Here is a 21111-nt window from a genome sequence, read left to right on the forward strand (position 1 = left end):
ACCCATACACTCAAATGCACTCTGACACGGGGCTCTTATTACAAACCCGTCCGTCACAAATGACCATAATCTATACTGTGCTCCCAATGGCTCTCCCGGGAAGCTCCCCTCATTTCAGTTTTCATCTCATCCTCTTTCACTTAATCTCCAGTAGTTCAAACCCACTATTTGCAAATATGAGGAGACACGGAGGACTGCTGTTTTGACAAGTTAAATCACTAAAGGCAATGATGTGCTTCCCAGCCAGTCGGTAAGCAGCACACGTCGCCAGCCACCGCCTCGCTGTGTGCTTAACATAAACGTGTGTGTGTGTGGATGTGCATCCTTTTACCACGTGCACAGTGCTCCTTATTCCTGCAGCCCCCCGACCCTCTGCAGTATCTTTTTGAGGTGAAATTGAAATGGATTGTGTAGCTCAATATTTTATTGACATCAACTTCACAGAATGTTGCTACAGTGACACCGGGGATAATTATTTCACCACAGATTTCTTCCTCTGCGCGTTGCTCTCTCTCTCTCTCTCTCTCTCTCTCTCTCTCTCTCTCTCTCTCTCTCTCTCTCTCTCTCTCTCTCTCTCTCTCTCTCTTTCTGCCTTCCTCCAAGCCCTTCCATTCCTGTAGAGAATTAGTTCTGCATAAATTACCCAGTGGAATATTGAATCAGTCTCCAGCCACCAAAGGCGAGTCTGTGTGGCTGATTACCGAGCAGTGTGCACAACATGCATGCGGACAAACACACACAGAGCAAGAGGGAGAGGGGCCTTTAAGCGAGGAGCTGACACCATTGCAGAAAACATGGTAAGAGGAGGAGGAGGAGGAGGAGGAGGAGGAGGAGGAAGAAGGGGGAGGGAGGGGGATCAGCCAATCTGGATATGGAGAGCAAGAGCTGTATTAGCCGCCCTAGCTGCACACTATCTGCTCATTACGTAGTCATTAGCAGGGCCATGGTTTTAAAGGAGGGAGGGATCAATCAATTGTCATGGGTCAATGTTTTGCAGCCCCATTATGAACCTTGGGTGGCTCTGTAAATTAAGCACAGTAATTACTCATGTTAATTACGCAAAGATGGTGGTCACATTGATCTACAAATACGTTTTGCATAATGTAAATGGTATGATGAGTAAACACTGGGTTGCACTTGAGTATTTAAATGGACGCCCCGCACTGATCAGATGAAAACGGTAGAAAGGGAGCACTTCTCTTGGCTCTGAGGGGTTTCTAATCTTCTTTTTTTTTTTTTTTACAGTGTAGTGCTGAAACCATTAGTTAATCAATTAGTCAATTAACAGAAACACATCACTCACTTTTTTGCAGTTTACAGTATTTCACTGTAAATTGAATACTTTATTAAGATTTTGAATTGTAGGTCAAACAAAACAAGCTGCTAAAGACATCGTGTTGGGCTCTGGGAATTTGTGGTGGGCATTTCCTACTATTTTCTAGCTTAATAGACTAAATGATTAGTCAATTAAATGAAAGAAATAATCTGGAGGTAGCTGCAACTATAGCGATTAAGCTCCAGATTTAGTCTGGTCATCGCATACCCTGAGGGCTTCAGTGCATACAAGTGAGCAAATGTGAATTTTACATAAATAATCTGAGAGCATTTCTCTAAATCTAAACCTAATGAGCAGGGACAGTGACCAAATCCCTGGACACCCGAGTCCTGAGAGACAGAGAGAGAGAGAGAGACAGTTTTCCTCACTCTGAGATATTCAATTCCTCCACAGGGAGCACTGTGTGTGTTTGCTCTTGATTGGAAGATTACTGTATTTGATACATAGTTTATACACAGATGCTCAAGAGGCACTTTAGGGGAGAATCACTGAGCTGCCTCTCAAGCTGAAAAAAAAAACATTGTTAGCAGCAGTCCCTCAAGTGTTTTTTAAGATCATTTATTTTGCTCTTTACATATATTTAAACAGACTGATACATCTGCACAACCCAAAGTTATGTGTCCCCAGATGTGACATATTAGAGAGACCTAGCTCTTTGGGGATGCGTTGCCTCCAGAGGCAGATTTACAAAGCCCAGACCATGTTGAATACTGTATCAGAGGTTTAATTAGAGGCCCTTCGTGATGTAAGTGGCAGCAGAATTAGAAAATGGAAAATCAGATACAGCCAGGCAATTTTCACTGTCGGTGGTTATCAGTTGACAGAACAATTAATCAGCACAAGCGCGTTGTGGAAGGAAATCCTCATCAGGAAGTCATCAGCCGCCATCAGCACTTCCACGCCAATGCATGAAACAAAACACAGGTATAAACAGGTTTGTTTAGTCTCTGCATCTTTTGTCTCTACATTTCTAGCAATTTGAAATGCATTTGGTGCCATCTGGAGGCAGGAATTCAGACTCCACAGGCCAACAGCGATGTCTTTTGAAATGTCTTTTGGAAATAATCCTCATAATCTTATTAGTACCACTTCACTGCTGAATTATATGAATGCAGCTATAAGCACAAAAAGGGATGCATGCTAAAGGTATGGTAAAACCCATATGCTATTAAATGTTATATTTGAGAATATATTGGTCTACTAGAATACATGTATTATTTACTTATCCTCACCTCAAGCATAAACATAATACCATTCCTTTAAGCAAGACAAGGTTGGAAATAAATAAATAACATCCCATAACACATTTTAGTTAGGACAATTTACTCGCCAAATCCCTCCTGGAGATATTGCACATTTTAACCGCTAGGGGTCAGCACTCACTTGAGACTGACTGTGCTCGCGCTCCGTTGACTTCTCTTTCTTACTGTTGTTGTGCAGAGGTTTATGTTGCATTCAGGTACTTATTGTAAACTTGTTCTTTCTATCAAGTTTTTTAAAAATACGGGGTTTTGTGGGCTTTCCATCATATTCCGAATACCTTGGGTCTGGATTATCTATAAATGAAAACAACATAGACGATACGATAAAACTCAAGTCACCATATATACTTTTCATCACAGATATTTTTAACATTTAAAGAGTTAAATTCCTAGATTACCGATTAACCCTGAAGGCAGCGCTTGTTGTAGCTCACATGCTATCTTGCCATCGTATTGCATGTAGCTAGCTGGATGCTAGCATTTACACAACATGGGAAAGTAAAGAAACAGCGTGCTGGATACAAGCATAGACTGGTCCGCTATAATGAGGATAAAACTATAGTTTAATTATTCGTGTCGTTATTTGTTCAGGAGAAGCTGCCAAAATGGTGAAGGAGCAGTTTAGAGAGACAGATGTGGCGAAGAAAATGTGAGTATAGGAACACTGCTAGCTAACTTTAACTAGTTAGCTCGCCCGGTTAGCCAGTGTCTGTCAGGCTGCAATGTGGTTGATATTGACGACTTTGTTTCTGCACGTTCATAATAAAGAGGATACAGTGCCCCCCATCAAACGCCCCCGACTGATTCAGAGATATTGACTTTAGAGTTAACGTCGGCTATGATGAGGGGTAGAACGTAGAGTCAATGTGTGTATATATATATATATGTATATATATTATTGGTTCTTGTTTACTTCAGAAACGTGTCACTGCACCCTTTTTTGTTATGCTTTACTCTTTGTACTTGTTTACAGAAGCCACATCTGCTTTGGGATGAAATCTGCTGAACAGATGCGTCAGCAGGCCCACATTCAGGTGGTCAGCAAGAATCTGTACAGCCAAGACACCAAACGCACTCCACTACCTTATGGAGTGTTGGACCACCGCATGGTATGACCTACACACACACACACACACACACACACACACACACACACACACACACACACACACACACACACACACACACACACACACACACACACACACACACACACACACACACACACACTCTTGTTTTACTCTTGGCAACAAACCAACATGCAACAGTGATGTTGTCACCCATTAATGCAGCTGTGGTCCCTCCTCATACTGCAGGCTCATGCCTCTGTTCTCATGTTTCCTGCAGGGCACCAGTGAGAAAGACAGACCGTGTTTGACATGTGGGAAGAATCTGGCAGATTGCTTGGGACATTATGGCTACTTGGATCTGGAGCTGCCGTGTTTTCATGTTGGCTATTTTAAAGCCACCATAGGAATCTTACAGGCAAGTTTACAGTCTATTGTAATATCACTAACACATTGCAGGAGACAATATCAGATGGTTGGTGTAAATTAATAGGGAGACCAAGATTCAGTCGGAAGGCCCAAAAGTTGAATTGAACAAAATATCTCCATCTGTAATGCACCGAGCTAAAATATATATTTCCTGTAGGTGTCACTAGAGTATCAAAATTAGAACAGGTAGAATATATTGCTTTTGACAATTATGTGTATAAATCACCGGTAGGATCATGTTTATCTGGCTGTTATTATAGTTGTATCCAACTTTTGTATAATGTATGTAAAGTTATTGCTGTTTTCTTTTGAAAATGATATTCAAATGTATGTGTTATATCATTAAACAATGCAACTGTATTTATTTATGTATTCATAATAAGCATTTCTGTGAGAGACCGTTTCCCTGCCCTCATTGGTATTTTCTTCATGTCTCCAGATGATTTGTAAGACATGCTCAAGCATAATGCTGACGAAAGAAGAGAAACTGCAGTTCATGGATTTATTGAAAAGGCCCAACCTGGCCTACCTCCAGAAGCGAGGGCTGAAGAAGAAGATCTCTGATAAGTGTCGCAAAAGGACAATCTGCCTGAGTTGTTCAGCTTTCAATGGTGAAAAAAAGAGATTTTCATTTTTGATATTTACTTTTCAACACCACCTTTTTGTGCGTTCCATCTTGGTGTAATAATTGGACAAACTTGAGTCATGCGTCTCTTTTTTTTTTTTTTCTCTCTTCAGGACCAGTGAAGAAGTGTGGCCTGCTGAAGATCATCCATGAGAAGTATAAAACGACCAAGAAGGTGGTGGATACTTTTGTGTCAGAGTTTCTGCAGTCCTTTGATACTGCGATTGAGCACAACAAAGTGGTGGAACCTTTGCTGACCAGAGCACAGGTGAACTTTTTACACTGACTTGGTTGGTGTCGTTAAGTGTTTCCACACTGTGGTATGGCAAGTGATGAGCATGCGTAAGACAAACAGGTACATCAGAAGTAGCGCTAGGTATAAAACATCAATATTATTTTGCCTACGAATTAAATGAGGGTTTTAAGTTGACTTTGAATGGTTGGTCAGATTCTTAGTCTTATTCTATTTTATTATTGAGAAGTTTGGCATATTTTACCAAATGAAAAAAAGGGTTTCATTGAAGATCATTATATATATTCCTCAAACTAGGGCATAAGGAAATAAGTGTCTCGTATTTTGCCTTAAATTCTCATTTCCTCTCCAGGAAAACCTGAACCCTCTGGTGGTGCTGAACATGTTCAAGAGGATCTCCCAAGAAGACATTCCCTTGCTGCTGATGAACCCTGAGGCAGGGAAACCCGCGGACCTCATTCTCACCCGCCTCCTGGTGCCTCCGCTCTGCATACGACCCTCTGTGGTCAGCGACCTGAAGTCGGGCACCAACGAGGATGACCTCACCATGAAGCTCACGGAGATAATCTTCCTCAACGACGTCATCAAAAAGGTTGGTATCTGTCATTGAGGGTGCCTACTTACCTTTTATCCTTCTCTTGAATGCAGCTCATTTTATTTGAATTTGATGGAGATGGCCCACGCAAACAAACTCTATTTGTTTTTCTGTTTGTTGTTGTTTGTTTTAAATGTATTTTTTTTATCATTTAGCATCGTATGACAGGGGCGAAGACCCAGATGATCATGGAGGACTGGGACTTCCTCCAGCTGCAGTGTGCTCTTTACATCAACAGCGAGCTTTCTGGCATCCCCCTCAACATGGCACCTAAGAAATGGACCAGAGGCTTTGTGCAGAGACTCAAGGGGAAGCAAGGTATACTGCATAATACAACCTGTGACAATAGGGAGGGTTGTTTTTATGTCGTCTCAAATGTTAGTGGTTTGTGTGAGTTCTTCTGACATCAATCGATTTAATCCCCTAAGACACATTTTGAAGTAATTTGTCACTTGGCAGGTATTCATTTTGCCCTCGGCTTGTACAATTCAGTGAAAAACTGAAAAGAAGTACACATTTTGAATTACAGAATGACTGATTTAATTACTGTAAAAAATTCAGGTCGATTCAGAGGAAACCTCTCGGGAAAAAGAGTGGACTTCTCTGGCAGAACTGTGATTTCCCCCGACCCAAACCTGAGGATCGACGAGGTGGCCGTCCCCGTGCATGTGGCCAAAATCCTGACGTACCCAGAGAAGGTAAGCCTCACTGTACTGAACCACCGCGTTCATGAGAGAAACTATAGCTATCTAAATGTGACACTATGTTATAGGTGACCAAAGCCAATCTGGAGCTATTGAGGAAACTGGTCCGCAATGGTCCAGAGGTTCATCCCGGAGCCAACTTCATCCAGAATCGTCACACACAGATGAAAAGGTCAGGCTCGCTGCTTCTTATTGCAAAAATATAAAAGCAGTAATTCCTTGCCGTGGTTCACCACCAAAAGTGTATCTTTTCACTCGGTCAGGTTTCTGAAATATGGAAACCGTGAGAAGATTGCTCAAGAGCTGAGGTTTGGTGACACGGTGGAAAGGCACATGATAGACGGAGACATCGTCCTCTTCAATCGACAGCCCTCCCTGCACAAACTCAGCATCATGGCCCACATCGTAAGCTTAGTTTAAGACTACACTTACTAACTTACTGATCTTTGTTATGTATTTGTGTTTAAACTTCATTTTTTAAAGTACAAAATTGTCAGTGAAGCGTCAATCAGGGTGGTTAAGTTAGGTTGTTAAACTTCTCCCCTTCTGCCAAATCTAGCTTTTTTTTTGTTGGTTCACAGCTCTTAATGTGCCCGTCACAGTTTGCCTTCAAAATAAATGTCCAGGCTCAGTGCAGTGCTCAAAAGCCGCTGACGTTACTTGTTGAATAGGAAGGATGTGAAGTGAGGTTTATTACAGGCACTGGAATAAACCGGAGGAATCAAAAGTAGAATCTGAATGCACTTTTATGCTCTTATAATAACTATATATATATATATCTACTGAACACAAATCTGTTGTACACCGATCAGGCATAGATGCTTGACAGATATTTGTGACAGATTGGAACAAAATAGATAATTATTTATCTGCACCTCAAACAGGTTAAGTGAACCAAACTAAATGAGTTCATGTTCCAAAGTCTGAATATACTGTTGTGAGCATAACAAACAAGTTTATCATTGTTTTGATTCAGTGATTGTTCTCACCATCACCAATCAGACACAGGTTTAAGTAGGGTTTTACATGATTTTAATGAATATTTTGGATTCCTTATTAACACAATAACCCTAGTAAGAGAAAAGAATGCACAAAATCAAGTACTGCAAAAGTAGCAATACAAATATGTGACATATATGTGTTTTTAAAACGGGTTTATTGTTCCTCAAATTCACAGGCCAGAGTCAAACCTCACAGGACGTTTCGGTTCAACGAATGTGTGTGCACTCCGTACAATGCCGACTTTGACGGCGATGAAATGAACCTTCATCTACCTCAGACCGAAGAAGCCAAAGCTGAGGCCCTCGTCCTGATGGGGGTATACATCGTCACAACACACACACACTCACACACACACCTGTCAGTGTGTGACGTTCAGCAGTGAAAATATATCTCTGATAACTGTGATGTTCGTAGGAAATTGACTGCACTTTGACACAAATGATCTTTTCTTCCAGACAAAAGCGAATCTTGTCACTCCAAGAAATGGCGAACCTCTGATTGCTGCCATTCAGGACTTTCTGACAGGTCAGTGCAGTGACGTGTGGCAGTCAGTCACAGTGGTCTGTTTTTATACGATGGGAGGCTTCTGGTGCTCTGACTTACAGGAACTTACTTGTTCATTAAGGAGAGTAATAGGACTCTTTCATCACTAAGTAGCATACTGTTTGATGCCTGAATGTAACTTTATAGTTTATTTCTACCTCCTAGGGGCTTACCTCTTGACGCTGAAGGACACCTTCTTTGAAAGATCAAAAGCATGTCAGTTAATTGCTTCAATCCTTGTGGGCCAAGATGAAAAAGTCAAGGTCTCTCTCCCCCGCCCGGCTATCATGAAGGTACTGTGCACTCTGGTGAGCTTTTTACATAACTCTCTGTTTGTGTTCTGGCACTAATATTTTGCTGTGTGTGTGTCCATCAGCCCATGACTCTGTGGACGGGCAAACAGATCTTCAGCCTCATTCTGAAGCCAAGCAAGGAATGTCCAGTCAAGGCGAACCTGCGGACCAGGGGCAAACAGTACTGTGGCAAGGGAGAGGATCTCTGTACCAACGACTCGTGTGAGTTTCTTAAATACAAACGTCCACTAAACACACCAAATGAAAAGGTTTTATTTGGCAAGTTATGAAATGTATTATGTCCTTTTATTTAACCATTTAATAAGAGAGAGAGAGAGACAACATAACTTCATAGTCTTATTCAACACAGCACCTTCACGGGATAACGTCAAACAATCCCACTTTTCTGATATAACTAAACAAATGAATGAATGCAAAGTGAATATAAAATAAAAAAAGATGATATGCAATGCACTGAACTGTGTTCCAAAGCTACGCGTTACAGCAGAAAACACTCTTCACGTGTGAAATTAAAGGTTGTAAATGTAAACATCTGCAATATGTTTCCTGTCACCACACTGTTTCCAGTGGAAGCTGATGAAAGAGGATTCTTTTGAAATATTTGAATTCTTCCAAGCTGAATGTCTTTCAGCCTTCACCAACCCTCTCAAACAGACACCGGGTGTCTCGGGGGGGCGAGCGCCCCGCTGTGTCTGATTCACCTTGCTCGTGTTTCTATCCTGCGACCTAATGATATCAATTCTCTCATTTTCCTGTCACGTTTCCAGTCGTGGTGATCCACAACAGTGAGCTGATGTGTGGTTCTTTGGACAAGGGTACCTTGGGGTCCGGCTCCAAGAAAAACGTCTTCTACATCCTGCTGAGAGACTGGGGACAGCTGGAGGCGGCTAACGCCATGTCTCGCCTGGCAAGACTCGCTCCGGCGTATCTCTGTAGGGGGTCCTCAGGGACATAACATTTCTTACCATGTTCTGCAAACTGAGATATCCGTCAATCTTATCACCTGTCAATCAGAAATGAATAATAACAGAATAAGTGACTCTGAAACAGTTCTGCAAACTGGATAATCTATATGAGATGCTGATTGCAATTTCCGTTTTATCTTTATTTTTTTTCAACCCCCAACTTTTAGCCAACCGCGGCTTTTCTATTGGCATTGGCGATGTGACACCTGGCCAGGGTCTGCTGACGGCCAAACAGCAACTGCTGGATGACGGTTACGAGAAATGTGACGAGTACATCCGAGCTCTACACACGGGCAAGTTGCAGCAGCAGCCAGGATGCACAGCAGAGGAGACTCTGGAGGTAGGCGCGCATGCATATTCATACATGGGGGGGGGCGGACATTAACACCTATGTGGGTAAGTCATCTGGATCCTCACTGCTGCATGCCGTTTAATCAGCCATGTGCAGACCATGTACTATTTAAGGTCTTTCATCTAATACCTTTATTAGCAACTGACACCTTCCCTCCCCATGGCACTGACTGGATATTCACACCAAGGGTGACTCATCAGTGGTGTGAATGACTTCCTGTCACAGAAGAACCAGTAATTGATCTTAAAAGTGAATTAGATAAGCGTTGAAGTTTGTGATGTTGGTACAAGGCTTGATCTCAGAAGTATGTAGACTGTTATTAATCTAATTAAATTATATAAAACACCATTGCTGTGGTATCGCATCACAAACAAACCTGCACGACAATGCTGCAATATACCTAAGAGATTTCACTTTTGCCTGGTACTTGTTGATAAAAAAACCCTTAAAACATAGTTTTGATAGATGCAAAGTCTTTTTAGCTGCAATTCGACAAAAAACTGCACTAACCAGGCTGTGCGGTCATTGCCTGCTCTAACAATACACTTCATGTTTAGAAAAAAAGGAAAAGAAAAATCCATTTTAATCTGTCTAAAGATAAAAAAAAAAGTGAGAAATTCAGTTGGATACAAACGCTTTCTCAAGTAAAGAAAATCGTAGGATATTGAAAAGACTCGAACGGCATTCAGACTCCCACAAGCACCACTGGGTGTTTGTAGACTATGTCTTCTCACATGGTTAGTAACATGGTTTTTGCCATGTTTGTCAGCCACCAAGGTTGTTTTATTCAGAATGTCTTTCTTAACAGGCTCTCATCTTGAAAGAGCTGTCTGTCATCAGAGATCGAGCTGGTGCTGCCTGCCTCAGGGAGCTCGATAAGAGTAACAGCCCTCTCGTCATGGCTCTTTGCGGCTCCAAAGGTAAACTCGCTTGAAAGGAAACTTGAATAATAATTTTAGTTTGGCTATGTATATTTTTGATTATAAGATTTTTTTTTTTGTGAATGCTGAGGCAATGGATGAAGGAGCATCAAAGGATGTCATTTTTCGCTGATTATCCTTTTATCCTGGTGTGTGTGTGTGTGTGTGTGTGTGTGTGTGTGTGTGTGTGTGTGTGTGTGTGTGTGTGTGTGTGTGTGTGTGTGTGTGTGTGTGTCAGTCGTTCTACGGGAGTGTAATGGCCGCTGTTGTTGATATGGAGTTGAAGTTTCAGTAAAGTGAACTGACGGAAGTAGAAGACTACTTTTACTCGTTTATTCTTTTCACAAGACGACTGTGGACTCTATGCACGATACAACGTACTGAGTTGTAATGAAAGATGTAGCTGTTTCCATGCTGCTCAAGGAAAATGGGAATGAAGAGCTTTCTCTTATTGGCGGTGTGGCCGTCGCTGTAGTCTATCGATAGTCACAAGCAACACGCGCCCGGATTCTCTAGCACCTTCTAGTGTTGTGATAAAAACAAAGAACGGACAAATTCAGGGAATGAATTGGAATCTATACGTGTGTTCTGATTTCATTCTTATTAATTTCTTGTCTGCGTACTGTATCTCATGTTTCCTCTAAATATACATACAGGGTCTTTCATCAATATCTCCCAGATGATTGCCTGTGTGGGCCAGCAGGCCATAAGTGGCTCTCGAGTCCCGGATGGGTTTGAGAATCGCTCCCTGCCTCACTTTGAAAAGCATTCAAAAGTAAGATCCAATTCATGTATTTATTATCGTGCTATCTTTTCCTTCTCAAGGAATCATACTGTTTGTTGGGATATACAATGATAGATTATAGTTATTTGAGCTTTTGCAAATGGCTACGACACATTACATGTTCAAATATGTCTTCTTTTTAATGACCTGAGTTCTGGTGTGTGATTGTAACCATGGTGTGCGGGGAAGTGTTTTGACGTGGAATAATTATTGAATGGTTTCTCATTATTATACACCAGCATCAGTGCTTTCAATGTCTTTGTTTATGCGGGGGTAGGGGGGGGGCTCCACCGCACACACACACACACACTACACACACAACAGACTTGTGTGACTTACTCATAATAATTAATGTTGCTGCATAATGAATAATACATTTTATTTTCTCGTGTTTTTCCTTACCGTTATGTCATCTCTTTTGTTTTTATTGTAATTACTTCTGTTCTTACCATGTAAAGTGTCTTTGAGTACCTTTTTTAAAGCGCCATACAAATAAAATGTATTATTAATGTGAGATACATATATATATATATATATATATATATATATATACATATATACACACATACACAAAAAAAGATGCATTCAAATACTTGTTTACACGCTGAGTACCATGTCAATGTTCAAAGCTTGGAAGCGTTCGTCTGAGTCTTGGAAGGAACATTTTGCGTGTTTCAAGAATCCTGAATGTTATCTCCACAGCTGCCTGCTGCTAAAGGCTTTGTGGCCGACAGCTTCTATTCCGGCCTGACACCCACTGAGTTCTTCTTCCACACCATGGCTGGCAGAGAGGGTCTGGTGGACACAGCTGTGAAAACTGCAGAGACCGGATACATGCAGGTAATGCCTGAAGGTCTTTGGTTGCCACGCTGACATCACGTATCTGAATGAAAGTATGTGCAGTGTCCTTCATACTTGAAGGTTTTACGAGTTGTAACTATTCTGCTGCACAAACTTATGTTCATATCCCTTTTTATTATCAATTATTGTTATCGTTTAATCTGTAATATAAGAACATTTTCAACAATAGTTAGAAAATGACTACCAAATGAAGTTCATAGAGCTCAAATAACATAACATTTTGGTGTTTTAAAGCAAAAAAAGGACAAAAAAAATCGTAGATAATCAAAACACAAATAATCTATATTTTAGATTTTCAATATTTTATCACCTAAATCTGTAGCTTCCCTCGACTTTACAGAGTTTCAGCCGGATGTTTAGCTGTCCGGGTCGTGACTTCAGTGTTTTGGTTCACTCTCACCGCTCTCATACCTTTCCATCTTTCTAATGTCACATTTTGTCTAAACTATAAAATAAGAAATACCCAAATACATATATTACCAGCAGTCCAAAACCCAAAGACATTCAATCTAAAGTGGTTCACTGAAAAGCATAAATCCTCTCATCTGGAAGCTGGAATTGATAAATGTTTGCATTTTTACTTAAATGACAAATAGATTATCTATAATAATCTTTTGTCATACAGTTAATTGATGTACATCTCTTAAGTATGGACATTTATTATATAGAAGTCTGAACAATAGAGCACTTAATTAGGTTGCATCTCTGATGTATTCTCACATATATGCCTGAACCCAAAGTATACTTTCAGGTCCGTGCAGATGCTTCATTCACGCGTCTGTCACACATGTGTCACTGTGCTATTTTTCTTGTGTTCCTGCTTGTGCTTGCTTGGACAGAGGCGTCTGGTTAAGTCCCTGGAAGATCTGTGCTCACAGTACGACCTGACGGTACGCAGCTCCACCGGCGACATCATCCAGTTTATTTATGGCGGCGATGGTCTGGATCCAGCTGCCATGGAGGGAAAGGATGAGCCACTGGAGTTTAAGAGAGTCCTAGACAACATCCGGGTGAGAGGATAGTTCATGGACCTGCTGTGCTCGGCGTTTTTCTTTCTTCTTGCCTGCTGTCTTTTTTTAAACACATCCGCACAGATGCGTCCCTGCCTCCCTACGCACACCCCCCTTGTTCCTGCAGTTCCATTCCACTCTCATCATTATTTTATTTTTGCTTTGTTTGGTCTTTCATGGACTGTTTTATGCTCAGGGAGGAAAAAAAAAACATATTATCTTGGTGTGAGAAGCCTACTGCCCGCTTCATTAGCAGAGAAGCGGTGAAAATGCACACACATGGAGCGGAAATTACAGCAAATAGATGTGCTCAGAAATCGTTTAGCATTTCCAGGCAACTAAAAAAATTAGCAGGAAGTTTGAATGCGTTTTCTCAGCGGGAAAGTGGTCTAGTTGGCTGAGTTATTTGATCAATAGTTTATAATAGATGTTCTAGTCAACTGGAGATTTACCTCCAGGTCTTGTCTCATGTTTACTCTCTATTGGGCATCGTCGACATCCTTATTTTCGTTGTTGCCTTTAAGACAGTAGAACCTCTATCACTCTCCAATTAACTGAGACGTAGTTAACGGTTGACAACAACAGAAAGTTATTCATGTTTTCTGGGGCTGTTTAAGTTGTTTGTTTGTACCGGTAATATTTAATACAGAAAGGTGTCTTTTTTTCAATCAACAAAACAACAAAACCTCCTCAGATTGTACGTATTTGTCTTTCTTATAACTGTTATCAAGACTAGATGCTGTAGTTCCCAGGTGTCTTGCTATTCCAGTGTGATTAGAAGTCTACAATCAGTCTAGAATGCCAGCTGTGTTTACCGCAGTGACTGGTGGTTGAGTGTGCGCTCACAAGACAAGATTGATCCCAGAGAATGTGAGCGCTGCAGGAAAACCATCTGCTGCATGTTGTTGTTGTTTTATCGGAAAAAGCTATTTATATGGTTCATTTCAAACCGAGTGGCAATTCAAGGTGTTTTTACAAATGACATAAAAGACGATGAAAGAAAAAAAAAGTAAAAGAGTAACTGTTAATTATTATGCGTGTTTGATTCTGTCTGTCTGCTTTATCGGTTTATACTAAGCAATGACATCCATCCATCAAGAGGTCAGAGGACATGTAATGGTAGACGCAATTTTAGTGGTTTTATTTGTTTTAAAAGCACAAGAGATCAGAAAGGAATATAATGACATCAGTATTTCTGTTCCAGTCAATAGATTTTCTATAAGTGTGAGTAGTTTCAGGTGCACTGAAGGTGTTTGCTCCGCATTCCCTCCTTTTGATTCTCTCTGTTCCCTGCAGGCGATCTACGTGTGTACAGACGAGCCTGCGCTCAGTCAAAACGAGCTGGTCCTCACCGCGGACGCCATCACGAAGAGAGCTGACTTCTTGTGCTGCAAAGGCGGCTTCTTGGAGGTAATAACCTGATCACAGTATGGTGCTGTCAATCAAAGTTATATATTTTTTCTCTAATACGTTTGTTTTTATTACGAAAGAGCCTTTGGTATAAGTTCTCCACAAACTACATGCCTTCTTGCAATGGAAATAAAAGGGAGCAAAATGCAAAAGAGCTCAAAACTTCTGCTATCGAGTGTCTATCAATGTTAAACAGTCACTGAAATGTTTCTTTCAGGCATCACTTCAGGTAAGTGCACTGGTTGATGAGAGAGCGATGTATCTTTGGTGTCTTCCAAAGTTAAGACATCCAAACAACATTTCTGGATTTGCACCAAAATTAGTTTCTAGCTTTTTTTAGCCGCTCTATTGAGGCCTTCTGAGTAAACTGCTGATAAATATGTAGTTTTTAAAAAATGGCTCAGTAGTTTCATATATTTCTCTCCTACAGACTGACACTCCTGTTTGACTAAAGTTTGCTAAAAACTATCAAACTTTAGTCAAACAGGAAGTGCCAGTCTTTTGTCAGTGCACTACTGAGTATTTACATGGGGATTGAATCAAAACACACGACAGTGTCCTTGTTCACCATAATAAAAGAACACGTGACAGTACAAAGGTGTAGCTCACTGGTGTGTTTTTAATAGTTTTGGAATAAGTTGTAACAGGCTTTGGCTATGCTTTCTGACAATAATTAAACATTTCCTGTTGATACAGTTTATGTTTTCTCCAGCGGCAGAAAACACAACAATCATTTCAGCAAAAGAACAGCCATGAAAAATCAAAGTTGTGGCAAAACACCCACATGTCCACTTGTATTTCAGAATAAATCTCAACATCTTTTTGTACACGGTTAGGAAACAACCAAAACTTTTGTTAAGGTTTTAAGGTGAACTCGTGAACACTATTTGAAAAGCAGCTTTTTCTTTCTTTTCTTGACTGATGTTGCATTATTAGTCTGGGAAATGGTGCCAACAGAAAGACCTCACACCTCCTGGGGTTGTTATGCAACGCCTCCACTCTCATAAGTACAAAAGAAAGCATTACTTTATATCCTTTGGCTTTTGACAGTATGCTTTAATACGGAATAACATGGCAGACAAATGGTTGTCTTGGATATAGTGTATATAATAGATTAAACAATCCAATTAGATGGAGTCAAAAGCCATTTACCTGCAGTTACTTGCTGGCAATAATTCATGTGAACCTTTCCCCCCCCCCCCTTTTGTGAAGGAGTTAACGGCCACAGGCTCAGAGAAGTACCTGGAGGTATAGTGACCGAGCATGCTGGATTTAACTGAGTCGAGAATGTTGTGACAAGGAGAGCTTGAACAGATTGATGACGTATTCAATAACCACATTGTTGCTATGTTAAAAGCCCTCGTCATTCATGCTTTGACATCTGACTGCTCTCTTTAAAGCTGGTGTGTGTTTTTTTTAACGTGATTTACTGGGAGTTTGCATCGGTCATGCCTTTACTGTAATATCTAACAACTGCATGACAGTGTGTCGTGTCAAACAGCATACAGTTTGGTCACACTTCATTATTTGTTCCCCCGAAAAAGGCTCTTTACTCGACCCGTGAAGTTGTTGTTTTATTTTCCCCAACTGTAGGAGATCAAGAAATTTGTCAAGAGCGTCTCAGAAAGGATCAAGAAGACCAGAGACAAGTACGGAATCAACGACAATGGCACCAGCGAGGTAGGCGCCACGCAGCGTGGATTAATGTGCCGTACGCAGCAGTATCCTTAAACTCCGCTATTTCAGAAACTTAATCGCTCATCGCTACCTTTTGTGTTGCAGCCCAAAGTTCTCTATCAGCTGGACCGCATAACCCCCACCCAGCTGGAGAAGTTCCTTGAAACCTGCAGAGACAAGTACATGAGGTACGAGACGCCTCGTTTTATTCTAAGGCTCATTGTCTTTGTTTGATACCCATTTGCAGTGTGCCCGAGCTCCTCTAAGTAAGTAGAAACCATCCTGAAGGTTTAGGGTTAGGCTGTGAAATGACTAGTTCTAATGAAGTGTTGTCTCACCACATCAGAGGGCAACTATCAAATAGTGTGACAAGAAACAATAACCTTTAAATATGAGGATAACAGCAGGTCAGTTCCTTCTGGAAAGCATTGATACTAATGCACTCGTTTGTAAACACAAAAAGTGACTGAATAGTTATTTAAAGAATGAGAAAAGATTAAGAGTTAAAACCCTGCTTGCTTTCTCGCCTCTGCACACACAGCCAGCAGCTGCACGAAGTGGGCAAGAATGTCAGATTGTCAGTTTCGCAAATTGACACTTGAGAAATGTCACTCAAATCCACAAATGTCAAATTCATTGGTGGCAACAAAGTAAAAGACTGAATCCCATAATTATCCGGTCTGTACCACATTTCATGGCAATCCATCGAGTAGTTGTTGAGAGACTGACAGCCTGCCAATCCCCAGATTCAATTAAAATATTAAATAATAAATAATAAGCTATATGCGTTGGTAATGCTTCCAGCAGAGGAGTGGTAGATTATCTAGTGATTGGCTTTTAACCCCACATGCACACTCGTCTGTACAGTCATCTGAGGGCTGTTAAGATGATGACGATGACGTTCGTAGAATAATTGCTTCTATTTTCTCTTAATTATCAGTGTAATGAAAGCTGAGTCAGCTCTCTGATCCTTCCTTTACTCGCACAGAGCCCAGATGGAGCCCGGCTCAGCAGTCGGGGCCCTGTGTGCCCAGAGCATCGGAGAGCCTGGTACTCAGATGACCCTGAAAACCTTCCACTTCGCCGGTGTGGCGTCCATGAACATCACTCTGGGGGTCCCTCGCATCAAAGAGATCATCAATGCCTCCAAGAACATAAGGTATGATATTTAATTAGGTTTCCTTTGTCATATGAGCAGAAAAATGGAAGCAATTACCATGTTTGACATTTGCTTCTTTCTTTCTTTTTGCTTTTAATGAATCATCCAATGGTTTAGACACTGAATTATGGCATTTAGCAGAATGAGCTCTGCTGGGCCACATGCATTGTCTCTTTGTCACATCCCTGACTTGTTTTGAATAATCCATTGAGAGTCCTCTACTCCCCACTCAGCACCCCGATAATCACGGCTCATTTGGATGTGGAAGAAGACGCTGACTTCGCCAGGCTGGTGAAGGGAAGGATCGAGAAGACTCTTCTCGGAGAGGTATTCCCACCAGCAGCATGTTTTATACGCATGTTTCCCTTTTTGTCATTAGCTCGAAGGTATCAACAGAGTCAGTCAGAATATGAACCAGTGCTGTCTCTCGCTTCTCTACAGATCTCTGAGTACATAGAGGAGGTTTTTCTACCAGACGATTGCTTCATCCTGGTGAAGTTGTCACTGGAGAGAATAAGACTGCTGCGGCTGGAGGTACCACCGTTTCCTATATTTACTGTCACAATGTTGGAATATTTCAAATGCATCCCCACTTACTTTCATACCCATACATTGATTAAAGAGGAATTGTAGTTTGTTACAACTTGGGTCTTATTTTTGTAGTTTTGGCTTTAATTTCCATCAGGCATGATCTGTCTTCCTCCTACATAATGCAAAATGTGAAGGTTTTGCTCCAGCAGAGTCCCCTCACATCTTATTGAGTGTGCTACATTGTAGATTAGCGCTTTGTGTTGTGTGTTAAGTTATAACTGTGGTAGCTGTGCCTCTGATTTAACTTTTTGTCTTTCAGGTAAATGCAGAAACGGTGCGTTACTCTATCTGCATGTCTAAACTACGAGTGAAACCAGGCGACATCGCTGTGCACGGCGAGGCGGTGGTGTGCGTGTCTCCACGAGAGAACAACAAGAGCTCCATGTACTACGTGCTGCAGTCATTGAAAGGGGAACTTCCTAAGGTGATACTTGCTAATTGTTTGTTTCTAAAGCACTGATCAGTAAGAAGCAAGAGTATCAACGTGCTGTGCTGAACGTTAATCCAAGTGGTACTTAAAAAGTAAATGTGTGCGTTGTTTTTCTTCTTTTTAACTGTTCCAATTTCTCCCGTGGAAAGGTGGTGGTTCAAGGAATACCGGAAGTTTCCCGAGCCGTCATTCACATTGACGAACAGAGCACCAAGACCATGTACAAGCTCCTGGTGGAGGGGGACAACCTGAGGGCTGTCATGGCAACTCACGGAGTGAACGGAAGCAGGACCACTTCAAACAACACATACGAGGTAATCTGTAGAGGGAGATTCAAACCCAGTGGTGCCGAAGCTGGGATTAGAGCCCTGCATGCGTCCTTTGTTTGCTTCCTCGTCTGCCTCCTTCTTATCCGTCGCTGAGACTGAACCTGTAACCATGGGCAACCTGCTCTTTACAAACAATACTCTGAGGTCAGCTCAATTTGAGTGAGGTTGAGGTAAAGCAGTAGCTTACTTTTTGTTGTTTTAACGCCATGTAGGTTCTAAATGAGTAGGTATACCGAGCTATAACTAATGTTGTTTAATGCAACAGTCCTGTGGTAAACCCTATCTACTGAGATATATGATACTGAGTGTGTATGTTAAGGTCCACGTGAATGCAGAAGAATGTTTGATAAAAAAACATATTTTCCTTATTTTAAATGCTCCGTGCACGATAAATGATTCCAAATCAATCTTTATAGTAGAATATACTTCTTACCTGGGCTGAACATTTTGATTTATGCATTGACTGCAGGTTCCAGCTTGATGTTTTACAAGCTTTTGCCTTTTTCTAGGTTGAGAAGACTTTGGGTATTGAGGCAGCTAGATCCACCATCATCAATGAGATTCAGTACACCATGGTGAACCATGGAATGAGCATTGACCGGCGTCACGTCATGCTTCTAGCAGATCTCATGTCCTACAAGGTATGACCGGTCTAAATCTTGATCTTTCTTCACTGTGTGTGTGTGTGTGTGTGTGTGTGTGTGTGTGGTTAGAGCTGATTTCACCTGTGTGCATACTGTCTTCTGGCAACAAAAGGGGGAGATACTGGGAATTACCAGGTTCGGTTTAGCCAAAATGAAGGAGAGTGTCCTCATGCTGGCCTCCTTCGAGAAAACAGCTGATCATCTCTTCGACGCCGCCTACTTTGGACAAAAGGACTCAGTCTGTGGTAAACTGAAGCTTCATCTCTGCAGTGAAATTGAATTTAACCCCTTTGTCTTAATATGGAGCCTTAACATTTCCTGTGTTCCTGTTCCAGGTGTGTCCGAGTGCATCATTATGGGGATTCCAATGAATATCGGAACGGGACTGTTTAAACTACTACACAAGGCTGACAAGGAGCCCTCTCCAGTCAAAAGACCTCTCCTCTTCGACAGTGCAGACTTCCATATACCTCTGATCACATAGCAGCGAGAAAAAAAGCAGAAGTAAAAAGAAAATCCTGAGAGCCTGCTGTCTAAAGACCTCTTGTGCCTGCCAAAGTGTGAAATGATTTCCCTTGTTGAGATCAAAAACAAGATATAGTTTTGAGGGGCTGTGAGGGCACTGCATTCATTTTACAAAGCAAGTCTGTTAGCATTGAGAAGTAGTGGAATTGCTTATTATTTCAGTTAACTGTGAGGCGATTACAGAAAACTTCAGATGCGTTGGTGTTCTTTTTTCGGTCTTTTTACTTGTTTGATCGACTGTGTGTTTCCTCTGTTATTAAGATGTTACATAATCTTATACTCCCTCAATGTAATGGCACTGAACAAGTGTGCAGCAGACGTAAAGATTACCTCTTAATCATGAAGCAGACTTGATCTCTTCTGGTTTGACACCTAGTTTTGCATTATACGATGAACTGCCCGTTTTTAGCTTTGCAGCTTCGAGACTTTTCATTCACACTGCAAAACCAACTTCAGGTTGTCTTTTCTAAAAAAACAGTTTTCATACAAGAATCGGATCAGCAGGGGTTCATTGGGTTAGACATTTGGCTTCCTGTTTAAAGCCTATTCATGTAATAATGTATATAATGTAATAAAATATATGACCCAGGAAAACGTTTGTATTTTGTGTGTACATATAGTCAGTAGGGCGCCCTGTTGGTTTCAAAAGTTGTCAGTGACCTCATTTAGGATGCCAGTGGCCTGAGGGTGGAAGCTGTTCCTGAGCCTCTCAGTGCTGGATACCTGAAGTATCCAGTTCCTTCTTCCTAACTATGTTGTATAACTATATCCTAATTATATTGTATTTCACTAGTGAACTTCAAATGGTCCCACATTGTTTCAGGCTGTAATGTGAACATCTTTATTGTCGATAGAACTGGTCTTCCACGAAGGAGTAAGTGTGACGGCATTGCTTTTATTTAATCTCACAGATTCATTATATACCAGTTTCAATAGCGAGAGATGTTTTGAAGGATGGAACAGGTTGGTTTTGAACCTTCGCTTGCTCTATCAGGTGAGCTAATGACTTGAGTGGCTCAAGGGAGTATTTCAAGTGCCTCTATACAGTATTACTATTATGGTATGACTGTATTTGATATGCGATGCTACGACTGTACTATGACTTTTTTCAACATTCTACAAAGTCATAGTTTGGCATGTCGAAAAAAGTCTTTATTGAAAAGTTAAGCATTAGGTTCAGCACCATTCATATACTTTTCAAACAGTCCCTGAATTAGAATGCCCTATTTGGATGCATGCTGAAAACAAAGACACAAGTTAGAATAAGTCATTTTGCTCAACTTACAATTTTATATACCAACAGGATTATGACCTCAATTTCTGC

General features: G+C 41.2%; 1 protein-coding gene across 2 annotated transcripts; it reads left to right on the forward strand.

Annotated features, from left to right (window-relative positions):
* Window positions 1-3095: 3095 nt before the first annotated feature.
* On the forward strand, window positions 3096-20370 carry polr3a (polymerase (RNA) III (DNA directed) polypeptide A). Of its 2 annotated transcripts, XM_079182232.1 has the most exons (32): window positions 3096-3247; window positions 3572-3707; window positions 3946-4083; window positions 4534-4705; window positions 4833-4987; window positions 5325-5564; window positions 5723-5885; window positions 6129-6265; window positions 6340-6443; window positions 6535-6676; window positions 7449-7589; window positions 7729-7798; window positions 7982-8109; window positions 8193-8331; window positions 8898-9062; window positions 9263-9435; window positions 10256-10367; window positions 11024-11142; window positions 11854-11991; window positions 12852-13022; window positions 14319-14432; window positions 15645-15680; window positions 16026-16112; window positions 16215-16297; window positions 17098-17268; window positions 17502-17595; window positions 17710-17802; window positions 18119-18283; window positions 18439-18603; window positions 19128-19259; window positions 19375-19507; window positions 19598-20370. In XM_079182232.1, exons 1-32 carry the CDS (start codon window positions 3204-3206, stop codon window positions 19744-19746), a joined length of 4209 nt encoding a protein of 1402 aa, XP_079038358.1. In that variant the 5' UTR covers window positions 3096-3203; the 3' UTR covers window positions 19747-20370. The 2 variants fall into 2 exon arrangements, with proteins under 2 accessions (XP_079038358.1, XP_079038359.1); XM_079182233.1 differs by lacking the exon at window positions 15645-15680.
* Window positions 20371-21111: the final 741 nt, after the last annotated feature.

Source organism: Pholis gunnellus, assembly GCF_910591455.1.
Source record: "Pholis gunnellus genome assembly, chromosome: 21".
Classification (NCBI taxonomy): domain Eukaryota; kingdom Metazoa; phylum Chordata; class Actinopteri; order Perciformes; family Pholidae; genus Pholis; species Pholis gunnellus.